Source organism: Mesitornis unicolor, unplaced genomic scaffold (genome assembly GCF_000695765.1).
Source record: "Mesitornis unicolor isolate BGI_N332 unplaced genomic scaffold, ASM69576v1 scaffold5435, whole genome shotgun sequence".
Classification (NCBI taxonomy): domain Eukaryota; kingdom Metazoa; phylum Chordata; class Aves; order Mesitornithiformes; family Mesitornithidae; genus Mesitornis; species Mesitornis unicolor.
This window is the reverse complement of record NW_010184748.1, coordinates 17,207-31,551: the sequence shown is the minus strand read 5'-3', so window position 1 is coordinate 31,551 and position 14,345 is coordinate 17,207. Positions and strand designations below refer to the sequence as shown.

The following is a 14,345-nucleotide window of genomic DNA, read 5'->3' as shown; positions in this document are numbered from 1 at the left end:
TTTCCTAGGAATCACAGAGAGCATGTGCTTCAACACCTGGTACTTACATAAATCTGATACTAACAGACTTGTTTAGATGCATTTTTTTATTGCTGTTGCTAGTTTTGTAGGCCAAGAATGGAAAAGATATTTAATTACTTAGATATGGTTACTTTTCACTGACGATTCTCACTGGGGGCTTCAGGAGCTGTTGATAAATGCAGGAGGCAGATGTACAGTTTACCTGTGAGGAGCTGGTAGAGCTGCCCAAACAGAAAGACTGGGACATCTAGCAATTTTATACTTTAATTTTGTTTCTGGGTTGACTTTCTTTCACTGCCTAGCGTGAACTGCCAAAACTCCCAGACATTGGCGCCACAGCTAAAAGAACCGCCATAGGTACTGGCAACACTGGCAACACTGGCAAAGCTTCGCCATGAAGATCCACAAACAGGAGTTTCAGAAGCAGCTCAGTAACTTAAAAGAGCATCAGTTTTTATTTGGTGTCAGTGGTATATGTGCCCCCACATTTAGGACCTTTGAAAACTCTGGTCTCCAGTAATAAGGGAGTCCATAGGCAAATGTCTTTTAGATCACTTCTTGCCTCAGTTAACAGTAATTAACAAGAACACCTGTGGCACTGCATTGCCCAAAGGAGACAGCTGTAGGATCAACACAATTCATCCTCTTTTGGTACATGAAACCTTTAGGATCTTTTCCAACTCATAATCAGTAATCCATTTCTTCCCTCAATATGACACTTGAGATTCAATATACTGCTTTCTTTTGTTCCTGCTCACTCACCTGAGTAACTATTAACACAAGTGTAGGCTATGAGCACAAAAGACTTGAGTGCCTGTTTCACAGTACTGTTTCCCTGCCATGATGTGGCATCCCTGCAAATGTGGCCCCATCCCTGTGTGAGGATGCAGCACTCAAGTAAGGAGCAAGGGGGTTATGCACACCCTGCCCAGTGTGATGTAGCTGCAAAGGTATCTGTGGTATGAGACAAGCCAGCTCTCTTTTCCACTTCCTTTCTTGTTTGCTTGTTTGTTTGCAAAAGGAATCAACAGTGGGATGTCATTGCATGACTCAGAACTGGAGCCTCCAGCACAGGTAAATAGCACTTGGGCTTTTTTCTGGTTTGGCCTTGAACCAGCCTGGCCCATGAGCTTTCCTGGGCAGTCAAGAGATGGGAAATGGAGGTTTCTTCTTTGAAAAGGCATCAGAGGAGACCTAGCGTACCTCAGTCCTAGCTCTTCCAAGGTCAAAGATCAGCTAATCAGACAATCAGAACCACAGAATTGTTTGGGTCAGAAGAGACCTCTAAAGATCATCTAACCTCCTTGCTGTGGGAAGGGACATCTTCCACTAGATCAGGTTTCTTAAAACCTCATCCAGTCTGACCCTGGACACTTCCAGTGATGGGACATCCACGACTTCTCTGGGCAACCTCTTCCAGTGTCTCACCACTCTCATTGTAAAGAATTTCCTCCTTATATCTAATCTAAAGCTACCTTCTTAGTTTAAAATCATTGCCCCTTGTCCTGTCACTGCAGGCTCTGGTAAAAGGTCTCTCTCTGTCTTTCTTATAAGCAAGCCCCCTTTATATACTGAAAGGCCACAATGAAACCTTCTCCAGGCTGAACAGCCCCAACTCTCTCAGCCTGTTCCCATAGGAGAGGTGTCCCAGTCCTCTGATCATTTTGGAGAACCTCCTCTGGACCCACTCCATCAGGTCTGTGTCTTGTGCTGGGTTCTCCAAAGCTGGACACAGTACTCCAGGTGGGGTCTCACCAGAGCAGAGTAGAGGGGCAGAATCACCTCCCTTGATCTGTTGGCCACGCTTCTGATGCAGCCCAGGATGCGGTTGGCTTGCTGGGCTGTGAGTGCACATGGCCAACTCATACCCAGTCTTTCATCTACCACTGTCCCCAAGTCCTTCTCCACAGGGCTTCTCTCAATCCCTTCACCCTCCAGTCTATACTGATACTGGGGGTTGTTTCAACTAAGGAGCAGGACCTTGCACTTGGCCTTGTTGAACCTCATGAGGTTCACATAGGCCCACTTCTCAAGCCTGCCAGGGTCACTCAGGATGGCATCCCTTCCCTCGAGCGAATCAACTGCACCACCCAGCTTGGTGTTGCTCAAACTTGCTGAGGGTGCACTCAATCCCACTGTCTGTGTCATTAATGAAGATATTGAATAGCACTGGTCCCAGTACAGACCCCTGAGGGACACCACTCGTTTCTGATCTCCATTTGGACACTGAGCCATTGACTGTAACTGGATGCAGCCATCCAGTCAGTTCCTTACCTATCAAATAATCCATCCCTCAAAACCATCTCTCTCCAATTTAGAGGTAAGACTGTTGCAGGGGTGCTGTATCAAAAAGACAACCTTTCAGAAGTCTAGGCAATTGACAGCTAGCTTGCTTCTAGTAAGCTTGTAATGGCTCATCCTGTACATCAGAGGTCATACCAGCACTTCAAGTTGCACCTGGTTGTGTCCCAGTTGCCTGGAGGCTCCCTGCAGATGGAGGTCCAGCTTTGGGCTCTTTTTTGGGCTTCTCCTGCAACTGGGAAATGTCGGCAGATCCAGTCCGCAGCAGGGAAGGAGTTAAGTGCTTGACCAGCTGCCATCTATGAGGCACTGAATTCTTTCCCTGTGCAAGCCAGCAGCCAGCGTCAGGACAACGCTAAATTTAGAAAGCTGATAAAGGTTTGGTGCTGACAGTTGTCCTGCCCCTTGATGAAGAAGCCACAGAGAGAGCAAGAGGGGGCAGCTCATTTCTCTCCCCCCAGTATTGTTCCCTGCCAGGTTTCTTCACTGGACTCCTTTCCCGCGCCTGCAGCAGGGACCCCCAGCGGAGCCATCCCAGCACAGGGGGTAAGTGCCCTTTCCTTGCTCCCCAGCCTCCCTGCTGGCTGCCCCGTGAGCTGCAGCCACTCCTCAGCCCCGTTGGTGGCACATGGCTGCAGTCCTCCCAGCTGAGGCCGGCTGCTGGGGCTCTTCAGAGACGCTGCTGGCTGTCATGGCACAGCGAGGCAGGAGTCGCTCTGGCCAGACCTGGGGAAGGGCCAGCAGCCGTGTTTTCATGCTCCTAACTGAGCTATGGCCCCTTCGCCCTCCCACACGCAGGGTGGGCACAGCAGACTCCCCACAAAGGATTACAAGGACAAAGTCCTGAGACTTAAAGCACCTTCAGCCTTGAGCTTGAGGAGCACTTCATTTTGGGAAGGGAAGGTCTCATGTTTCTTGCCCCCGACACTCCTTCCAGTCCCACTCTGGTCGTGTACACCTCCTTCCAGCCACCATGCACTGGCTGAGCCGGCCAGGGGAGTATAGAGTTTCTGCCCTGTTCTTTCCTTCCTGGCCTTCCTGCATGCTTACTCACAGTCAAGAAGGGCAGCAGCGCTCACTGGGCAGCAGCCAGGGAGCTGGACAAGGCCTCGGGAAAGGCAGGCACCCTGGCGGAGGAGCCAGTGCGGCTGGCTTGCGGCAAGGGCTGCTCGCAGGGTTGTGGGAGCTGGATGTGGGAGCCCCGTCTGCTGTACCCTTCTGCCACTGCCACCCCACGGCAGGGGCATGGCCTCTCACACAGACCTCTGTAACAGCCCTCTCTCCTGACGTGTTTTCCTTGCAGCGAGTCCTCTCGCAGCCACCATGGCCAGCAGCAGAGATTCGGACAGTGAGCAGGTGGTGCCCGATGAGGAGGATGAAGGACCAGATGTGAAGGCCGTGCAGGCCCACTACCTCCGCAGCCCCTCGCCCAGCCGGTGAGTATGCTTGCGGCAGGCAGCGCCATGGCCTCCCAGTAGCACATGGTAGATCAGCTTTGCTTTCCCTCCTCTTCCGCTGCCTCCTCTCCGCACAGGCACTTGGATCAAGCAGGGAGCCTGGGGCTTCCCTCCACTCCCAGAGATGGATTTATGATGCCAGCGTAGTCCTTGCCAGCCATCAGAGAGACTGCAGAGACAGGACTCCTCTGCTAATTAATCCATCCCACTGAGAGTGCACGTGCACATGGGAGGGATAACTTGCAGAAAGCTTTACTATGAGGTGGTATCGTTGCTCTTCCTTGTCTCATCCTCTCACGTCCACCTCTATGCTGAAACTTTTGATCTGGATTTCGACTCCTTGCAAATTCAGTCCTGTTTTTCTCACCATTATAAGGACATGTGGATTTTTTTATGTTGATATTAGCTTTTCCCAGCCCCAGAAAGACCAAGGGCCTTTGGATTTGAGTTTAGTTCAGAGCTATCTTCAGCTACAGGCTTCAGGCACTGAACAGGAGGCTGTCACTGTGCACACAGAAATTGAGTTACCTCAAACAAAACAAGCATGATAGGTTGTGTTTTCTTCTAATACAAGGTAATACATCCCTTTGTACTCTTTTCCTAAAGCAAAATGCTCTGCAGGCCTTTCTGTGTGCTTTGAGATGCTTTAGCTGAAAGCAGGGGTGGGGCTCAAGTTTGAAAAGAACCTGCCCCAGTGGCCCTCAACAAGTAGGAGGTTATGAAATGTCTCCCATTAACTGTAGGGTACCGCAGAAGAATGAAGACAGAGTGTTTATTTCATTTAACTGCATGTGTTTAAAAATAGTTTTAGAAAGTTTCCTGATCTTGCATGTATAATATAAAATTATGTATTGAACTTGGTAAACCACTCTCCTACTGCTCACCAGTCACTCAAAATGAACAGAAGCGGCTCTCCAGTTTATTCCCTTCCTCTCCCTTGCCTTCCCTTTTCCCACATTCCCTTCCCCCCTCTTTAGTTTTTCTCCTTTTTTTCTCCATCAATGCCAAAAGCAATAATGAAAATGGCGAGGTCCTTTCTAACCAAAGCGAGGCCCTTGCAGCATCCAGGGTTGGGCAGTTCTGCACCCGCATGGATGCTTGGGGCAGCTACAGGTAAAATGTGTTGAGGCTGTGGTGGCAGGTTATCACTGTTATCTTTTTATTGAGCTTGGAGGCAGCCTTTAAAGCAAAAGGAATTGAAGGCAGTGCATGGCTGCAAATTTGTGTCAGCTCCTGTAAATGAGACTGAGACACCCCATGCTCATCTCATAAACTCCCTTGAAGAGCTAGAAAAGGATTACTTTCAGTCACGGTTGACAAGTGCTGGAACCCAAATAAATTACCTAGAAGAGCCCATTAAGTGGTTTCCGATGCCTGTGCCCCCCATTTTGATTCTGGAGAATGAAAACTGTTCAGCTCTCCAGACACTCTGCTGCACCCTGACTGCACATTAATCACCCTCCCTCTCCTCCTTTAATTAAACAAAAACAAACAGTGTGTGCAAGTACTGCAGACCCACGTTGCCAGATAGCTTCTGCGATGGCAGTGAACTTGTCCTAATGATCTGTACCATCTATTTAGAAGGAAATGTAGAGGGTGTGCATCAGGGAAAAAGCTGGGCACATTGTCTGTAAAACATTTTGTTAAGATGGACTGAAAAAGAAAATATTTGCTTGGACTGTACAGGTGGGCCTAGATGGAAATATATATTTTTTCAAGATTGTGGCTCTTTTTTGCTTAACAAAAATTTAGTAAGTCACTTAGTAAGTCAAAGAACTCCCTTCAAAGGTGTTTGTGGGTTTCATAGTTGTTTTTGGCCTGGTTAGACAGCGCTATGTGATTGGAGAGACTGCTCGCAGATTGATGCTATGAAGCGACCAAGGTACTGAGTAGTGAGGGAGGGATTCACAGGCTTTAAACTTAATGCTTTCATTGCAGCTTGTGATAACTCAAAGGACGCTTGCAAGCATTAGCTGAAAAGAAAAAGAAAAAACAAAATCAAAAAACAAGCCAACAACTGTTTTCTAGAGTAATCTGTTTCAAATTGTTAAATAAATTCTGCTTAGGATAATGTTTATGTCTGTCTGTCTAAGTGAAAGCTACTTGTGAGACTGTTCCCTGTGATCCATCCCCCTCCCAGTCCCAAACCAGACAGTGATCTTCTCTGCCCAAAAACTCCTCCGCCAGTCCATTCTCTTGCACTCCCAGCCCACACTGAAGCTCCTCTCCATAGGACCTGTCTACATGCTGCAAATACTGGATACCAAGCCATATTTGAAGCCTGTAGTGCCACACTGGAGAGCAGGGTTGGGGTGAGAGGTGGAGGAAGAGCTGGATCTTCCCCTCTCCCATCATAAGATCCTTACTGCTCCAGTTCCCTACTGCTGTCTTCTGGAATGGGTGAAGAGGGCTGAAGTCCTGGAGATGGGATCCCAGTGGAGGGCATTTTCCTAATAGGCAGTGTGGTTAATTGGCAGGTATTCAGTGATATCGGACACTGAAACAGAGAGCATCTTCATGGAGCCAATCCATCTGTCATCTGCTGTGGCTGCTAAACAAATAATCAATGAAGGTAAGAGGAAGAAGGGTAAAAAAACTATGTGAGTTACAGAGACTGTAGTTGCACTTGGTTTGCCTTTCTCATCCAGAGATCCTAACATGACAAAAAAGCCTGTATGAGAAAACTCCATGTGGGGTAGAGGTGAAATCACAAAGAAATAACAGTTTGCAGAAAGGTTTGGTGATTTCCTTTGGAGTTGTGCACTGTATGTGTGGCAGAATCGTGTACTGCAAAGGTGAATACAGTTTGATTGCTGGTTGCTCACTGCAACAAACTGGATAGAATAGAATTAGAATTAGGCTAGAATGAGTGTGCCCTTAACTCCCAGGCCCTTGGCAGTGGGAGTCTCTGGGCCGAGAGGACACTGCAATATGCTCTTCTCATTACTAACTACCTCAGTGCTACTGGATAGGCATGTACACTGCAGACAGGACGGTGTGATTTTACTGGGCAAAGAAGAAAGCTGCAAGGCTTGTCCCAGGAACAAAGAATGACAGGTCATATATTTGCTTTGGTTTTACATGCTTTTAGTTACAATGTCATTTTATTCCAGAACTGAAGACAAAGGACAACAAGGTAGATTCAGTGTATCCCAGAATGTTAGAGTCTGCACAGCAGTTGATGGTGGAAGACCTGTACAACCGAGTTAAGGAAAAGATTGATGACACCAGCTTGTTTAACACGCCATGTGTGATGGACTTGCAGAGGGCACTTGTGAAGGACAGGCTGGAGACCCCCAGGGATGCTGTGGATGAAGTCTGGCCTAATGTCTTCATAGCAGAAAAGTGAGTGTCAGCTTTTGTCATCGAGTCACATGAGATTCCCAGTGAAGGGTCAGATGGAACCATTGAAGCCATAACATACATTACAGACGTCTAATACCTTTCATCCCTAGAGAGCCCCAAAGTGTTTTTCAGAATATGGTCACATAGATCTCTATCCGCTGAAAAGTAGATACTTCTGGAATAGAACCAGCAGCTTTCCTATGCTATTTTGATGCTTCGGCAATTTAGGAGAGGAAAAGGCAAATGAGCCCAAATTACACACTGTTCTGATTGAAATTTGGCCCTGAGATTGGGACTACAGTCTTTGTTACGTAAGAGAGTTAAAAAATAAATGCTGTAGCAAATACCAAGTGGAAATGGTTAGGTCTTCTGTACCACAGCCCAGCTGTCTGAGACACCTGTGCAAGAGTCCAGACAGAATTAGAAGGGGATACAGTGTAAAGCACCAATTACGGAGTGATAAAAATTGGGGACTAAATAAACAGCCCAAGCCTAGGATGGCAGGATTAGTTGAAAATCAAGCTGGAGTGGAAACTGAGCATGCAGCTCTACCGGTTAGTGAAGGTTTCTCTTTTTCTTTTCCCAGTGAAAATACCTGTAGAACTCTCAAAGGACATTAGGGTCTGAGTGGAGCTGCGTGTTGGAGGAGTAGCACAGACTGGGAGTTCTGTAGAGGTTGTAGCAGACAACTTCTTTCCTACCTGAAATAGGAGGACTGATATCTAACATCTTGGTTTTTTTCATTTCCAAAGAAGTGTCGCAGTGAACAAAAGTCGCTTGAAGAGACTGGGGATCACGCATGTCTTGAACGCAGCTCATGGTACAGGTGTATACACAGGACCAGGTTTCTACAATGGTCTGAATATTCAATATCTGGGCATTGAAGTGGATGATTTTCCAGACATGGATATCTCCAAACACTTCCGCCCAGCTGCAGAGTTCCTTGACGAAGCACTGCTGACTTACAGGGGTAAGAGGAGAAGATTACAGTGGTTCCAGAGTGCTTGGGAATTAATGGGTGGAAGCGTTACTTTGATAAACAGCTGGTGCCACATTTGGAATTGGGTAGAAGGCAGACACTTGGTTCCTTGCATCCACTTACAGTGTACACTTGTTGCCCATTTCTGCCACATCTCATACAAAACAGGAGTGGGCAAACTAGTGAGATGGGGTAGCCCAGCAGCCCCTGCTGCAAGCCTCATGTCTTCAGACTAAAACTGGCTGCCAGCCACCTCCCTCAGCTGCTTTGAAAGTACCCTACTATTGCAATGAGATGAAGCCCTGCTCCGATAAATGTATTTTTTTATATTGTATATATTGATATATTCCTGTGCACTGTGAGTCTGTTTTGCCAGGATGCTTACTGCAAAAGAACAGGCTGATTCACTAGAGCAATCCAAACAGCTGGGTTGGACCCCTGTATATCTACACCCAGGCTACTGTATAATTTGCTGTACTCCAGTTCCATGGCAGCTGTTATTCTGTGGACCTCCAGTGCTTACTGGTCATTTTGTTGCAGCTTCAGTGGACAGTTAGAAATATCTTTATGGAATTCTATATAAAAATGAACCCCACAATCAGCGATATCACTGATTGTATGTATTCAATGCACTTATTTTTTGTAGAGGGGCAACAAGTTACCTCCTAATAAAGGTGACAGTAAGAAAAGTGAGAAGTTTTGTTAGTACATAAGAAAAGTTGAGCCAATTTTAGTAGCTCACCACTAACAATATGAGGAGGGACACTCTACCCATCTATGTTCTTCCTCATAAACCCCATTGCTACCCTTGGTACAGTACAGATGCTTAGTGCTGCTGGCATTTGTGGACCTGTCAGCTCACTAACCCAGCAAAACCGACAGCCCAGCAGGGAAAAGATGGTTTTTCCACTGGTTTAGTGAGCTGAACTGGTTCATTTAAGGGCCTGATGAGTATCGGAGCCAGTGCAGGAAAGGATGCAGGGAGACAGAGGAGCATTGAAAGCAAGCAGAGGAATGAGATCTCCCCCTTTTGGTGAGCTGTTAGATAGGCTTTACTGGCTGTTAAAACACTGAGAAGACAACTAGGACTTTTAATACTAAGAAAGGAGTAGAAGACATTTTGGGACTGTAGGAATAGGCACATTAGGTAAATACTTGCAGTAACATACCAACAGTCAGGAAGGTGGTGTTTAAACTGGTTTCATTAAGTTTCAGTGCAAACAGTTTGATTTAACTGGCGTTTATCACATTTAGAAATAGTGATTTCTGTTATTTGCAGGCTAGCAAAGCCTCATTTAAGCTCTCATATTTGCAAGCTTTTCTTTAACTGTAATTTGCTATAAATGTAACTTTAAAAAACAATTCTTCTGCACCAAAGCTGAGTTTTCTGCAAGAGGTGGTTTCTGTGTAAATGCCATGCAATAAAGCAGATCCTCAGCTTTGTTTCTAGCTCTTGCAGTCACTATTTACAGAACAGTGGGTCCCAGTAGTTTTGAGCAGCTGTATCAGTTTGTCAGAGTCAAAATCAACTCTCTTCCCCTAGTCGCTTGGTTCTCCTGTTCTGAGATATACTGTGACTCTGGCCTCCAGCCAGTCTACATGTAACTGTTTTAGTGTACCTTGCAAAACAGCAGATCTGGACTCTGGCAGAAAAAAATAATTCAATTAATATAAAATTGTGTTTAAGTCTTATAATGTGCCTTATAGAAAATTAAGTTATTTGCTTGTCTGCCCAATACCTTCCTGCAGGCTAATGCTAATATCTCCCTTTTTATATATAGGGAAAATGAAGCATGGAAAATTTAAATTTCTTACCCCAATTCAGTCAGCAATTCAAGAATACCATATCACTTGTCTTTCTAATACCTATTACAAGTTTTTTTGATTATCTGGGGAAGTGAAGTGTAGAGGTGAAAATACGAATGTTATTTAGATTGGTTTAAAATGTTCCTGCCCACAGCTTTTGAAACTAATGTGGGTTTTATTCATACATATCTAGATTTTTATTAAGGCAAAGCTAACAAATGTTTAGTATTGGTTTCAGTCACTGAAGCATATAATCTGTCTTAATTTTTAATGCTATTCAGAGAATGCTTTTGTGTACCACATATCGGAGTTACCTCTCTATGTTACTGGAAACAGCTAATTACTTTTATATTCAATATCTGTAGGCAAAATCCTGGTCAGCAGTGAAATGGGAATCAGTCGCTCAGCTGTGCTAGTGGCTGCTTACCTGATGATCTACCACCATATGACCATTCTGGAGGCTCTGATGACTCTGAGGAAGAAGCGTGCCATTTACCCCAACGATGGCTTCCTGAAACAGCTAAGGGAGCTCAACGAGCAGTTGTTGGAGGAGCGAGAGTTGGAGCACACTGGTGATGAAGAAGTCACTCCTAGTCAAAGTCCTGTTGTCCATGCAGGGACTTCTTCCCAGCTATCTCAAGCTGGGGACTCAGAAAGCATCGTGGGAGCCAAAGCCCACTCCATCACAGTAGAAGAAGAGGACGCTAGCAGCCTGCTGGATAGTCTGATGAGCTCTTCATCCGCAGGAAAATCTAGCTGGGTTTCCAAACACTCCACCCTCATCAGTGAGGAGGAAGAGGAACAGTTGTATGAGGAATGGAGGAAGAAACAAGGCCTGCCTGCAAAGGAACCAGGTGATAACCATGGAAGAAGAACATCCCCAAAGCTTCTGGATCAGGAAGGGGCACAATCTGAGGAGAATGTGGAACAGAGGATTCATGACTGGCAGCACAGAAATGAGAAATACCAAAGGGAGGAGGATGGAGATTCCAGCATGGGAGGAAGACCTTATCCATCAGGTGAATTTAGTGATGTTGAGAGTGTGAGCAGTTTTGAGATCCGAACCCTAAAGCAACAGCTGGAAGCCAGTAGCTGTAGCAGAATGAGGAGGAGCCGCACAGGCTCGATGTCTTCAGAGAGCACCTGGGACATGTGGAACCAGAGGCTTCTGGAGATTGAGAAGGAGGCTGCTCAGAGGTATCGTTCCAAGAACAAAATCGATGGGGAGAGACAGTCCCCAGAAACAGGAAGAAAGGAGAGGGATGTGGATGAGGAGAGCGTGTTTTCAGACAGTAGCTCTTTTTACAATTTCTGCCAAAAGAACAAAGACAAGCTGACTCCTCTAGAAAGGTGGAAGGTCAAGAGGATCCAGTTTGGTTTTCACAAGAAGGATTTAGAATCATCATCATCTTCTCCAGCAGAAGATGGCAGCCAGGGAGGTGGGGATGGGACAGAAGGGAAGAGTTTGTCAGATGTTAACCTGACTGCTTACCAGGCATGGAAAATGAAGCGGCAGAAGAAGGTGGGCAGTGAAAGCAAGGAGGAATTTGTGGAGTTTGCCAAAAGTGAGGATTCTGCTTCAGCCAAAAAGAAGCAGAGGCGTGTAGAGCTCCTTGAACGTTCAAAGAAAATTTTAGAAGAAAGCCAGTCCATGTGCAGCTGGGAGACAGACAGTGTGATGAGTGGGAGCATCCCACTGTCAGCCTTCTGGCCCTCAGCGCCTTCCACAAGCGGTGCCGAGGATGCAGCTTCTGCACTAAGCATGCAGACAAACCACTCATCGTTATCACAGACCAGGAGCAGCACGGGGGCAGTGCATCCTCAGATGCCAAGTATACCCCCTCCCAATCTCCCAGTTGGCCCAGGTGACACAATATCCATGGCAAGCATTCAGACCTGGATCGCTAACGTGGTCAGTGAAACCATCGCTCAAAAGCAAAATGAGATCATGATGCTGTCCCGTCCATCGTCTGCAATGGCCTCCAGCGTAATGTCAGGAGACCTTGGCAGGCGTGCAGATGATGATAAAGTTTCTCTTCTCAGTGCTCAGAGTGGCTCATCTTTTGCTACCTCGCAGCTTCGCCAGCAGGACATACGCAGGGCTGAGTCTCAGTCTGTGCTGTCTTGTAATAGCTCGGTGAGGACAGAAGGGACTAGTTCAAACATGAAGGCAACACAGACAAGCAAGCCACTGTACAGCCTCTTTGCTGATGATGTTGACCTAAAGAAACTGAGGAGGAAGGAGAAGGAGATGCAAATGGAAATGAGAGAGAAAATGTCAGATTACCAAATTGAAAAGGTGATCACAGACAATAAACGCAGCACTTTATTTAAAAAAAAGATGACCAAAGGAGAAGAAAACGAAGTAGATGATGATAGAGAGAGTACAATAAACAGCCACAGGCGCCTCTTGCAAGCAGATCGTGATAGAAGTGATACAATCTTTGATCTGTCTGGTCAACCTGCAAACTCAGGTGCACCGAAGTCAGAGAGAGAGGCTGACATTACCAAGTGGCTCAGTGGCCTGAAAGCAGAAAGAGAACCACCATCATATTATGAACAAAGTGAGAGATCTAGAGAGAAATACAGCAGATCATCCAAAGTTAGGGAGATGGATTCTGAAACATCCAGTTACAGATTCTCCAGATCCCAAAGAGAAGAGCAGGACAGCTGTTCTTCCTACGAGTCAAAAGGAGATTCACTGAGAACCATGTCGAGATTTTCCTCTGCTTCTGCAAAAGAGGACAAGCAGATGTATAAGTTCACAAGGTCAAGGGTGAGCGAGACAACAAGTTCCAGAGAAGAGAGCCCAGAGCTGCATGTTTTCAGCCAAACACCTGAACCATCCTTTGACTCTGAACCATCTACACGGAGTCGAGTTAAATCTCATCACGTGGAGGCATGTGAAGAGGAGGCCAGGTCAGACATGTCAGAGTTTGGAGCTAAGAGAAAGTTCACCCAGAGCTTTTCAAAGTCTGAAGAGGATGGAAAGAAGGAGGCCAAAGTGGAACAAAGCGAAGAAAGATACGCATCTAGACAGGTGTCTCAGTACAGGCGAAGCGTGCGTAAAGAAGAGGAAGAAGAGATGGATGATGATGCCATTATCGCTGCTTGGAGAAGCCGACTAGAAGAAACTACAGCAAAGCTCCAGCGGCGAAGGGAAGAGTGACCAAGATCAGATTATAGGAACACAAGCAGAGCCACCAAGTCCCTGAATCACTCATCATTATATTTCTGATAATCCTTTGTGGTTTGTAGGGCATTTCCTGCAGATAGTTCTCTTCTTAATCAAAAGCGATAAAGGGAAGAGGTCAAGTTTTGGAAGTGTTTGTGGTTTGTCAGAAAGAAGATGCTAGTATTAAATGATCAATGTAGGTAGGAACACAATGTTAGAAGCTATTAGGAGCCAGACGTTTCAGCAGCAAAAGCAAGTAATGGTAACACCTCAATTCAAAAGACTAATCACATCCCATTTTGGTTATTTCAATTTCCTAGTCTCATTAAAGGCTGGACGTATTTTTTTCTAGGATCTTTTTGATCATAAATGGAAGAAGCCAACAGCCTTTTCTAGCAACTTGAAGAATGTTCTTCTCTTAATCAGTTTTACTTTATACCACCGAGAAGATATTGCCAGGTAGGCTCCATTTTCTGCACCATTCTTATGAATGTCTACAGAAATAAGACAGTTCAGGGGAATACATCTACTGTTTTACCTCACTACGTAGCTGAAGCAAAATGAAATACTAGAAAAAAGAAGATGCCCCCTTCTTTTTAGAAGTTCAGTGCATTAACAAATGTATTCCTGTAGTACCACTGTTTTCTGTTACATGGAGTCATCTTTGCTTCAGTATGGTTGGTTCCTGCTTGGGTCAACAAAGGAGAAATGCAGTAATATTAATAGCTGTCTAGAAATCATGCTCTGATGTAGTTAAGGGTTAGGTTAGGCTGAGTTTCTGAAGTACTGACTTCAGTTTGTTTTATCTGTGCAGCTCAGCTAAGTCTGTGCTTTTATGTCTATAGTCAGATCGTCATGTATTAATTTTCAACATGGTTGCCTTAAAAGAGTGATACACAAACTGACCTCATAATAAAATGATATATAACTAAATCGTTGGTGTAAGGCACCATGCACCCAAGAACAAATGGTGTGTCTGTTGAATGTGGTACTTGGAAGCTTGTTTGCAGGAGATGGTAGGTTTAGTTGGCGTGTTACAGGTAACGTGTTGTTTGTATCATGAGCTACAGAGCTCATTTTTCAGAGTGAGTGGCAGGAGCAGAGTCTCCATGTTAACTGAGCACACCAAGTTAAGAACCTTGGGTCTTTCCATGCCCTGCAGAGCCTCGTGAGCTCATGTGACATGACCTGCCAGGCCTGCCACAGCATCCCTGGTGTGGCTCATACGACACTGTGTTTTTGACACATCTCTTTGTCACCA

At 45.8% G+C, this 14,345-nt stretch overlaps 1 protein-coding gene across 1 annotated transcript; it reads left to right on the top strand.

The window, feature by feature from the left end:
- The first annotated feature begins 2,730 nt into the window (after positions 1–2,730).
- DUSP27 (dual specificity phosphatase 27 (putative)) lies at positions 2,731–13,078 on the top strand. The gene is given in 8 exon segments (XM_010184576.1): positions 2,731–2,801; positions 2,803–2,827; positions 2,829–2,868; positions 3,626–3,758; positions 6,257–6,351; positions 6,893–7,124; positions 7,877–8,094; positions 10,275–13,078. Coding segments are annotated over 8 exon segments (3,618 nt in total).
- Positions 13,079–14,345: the final 1,267 nt, after the last annotated feature.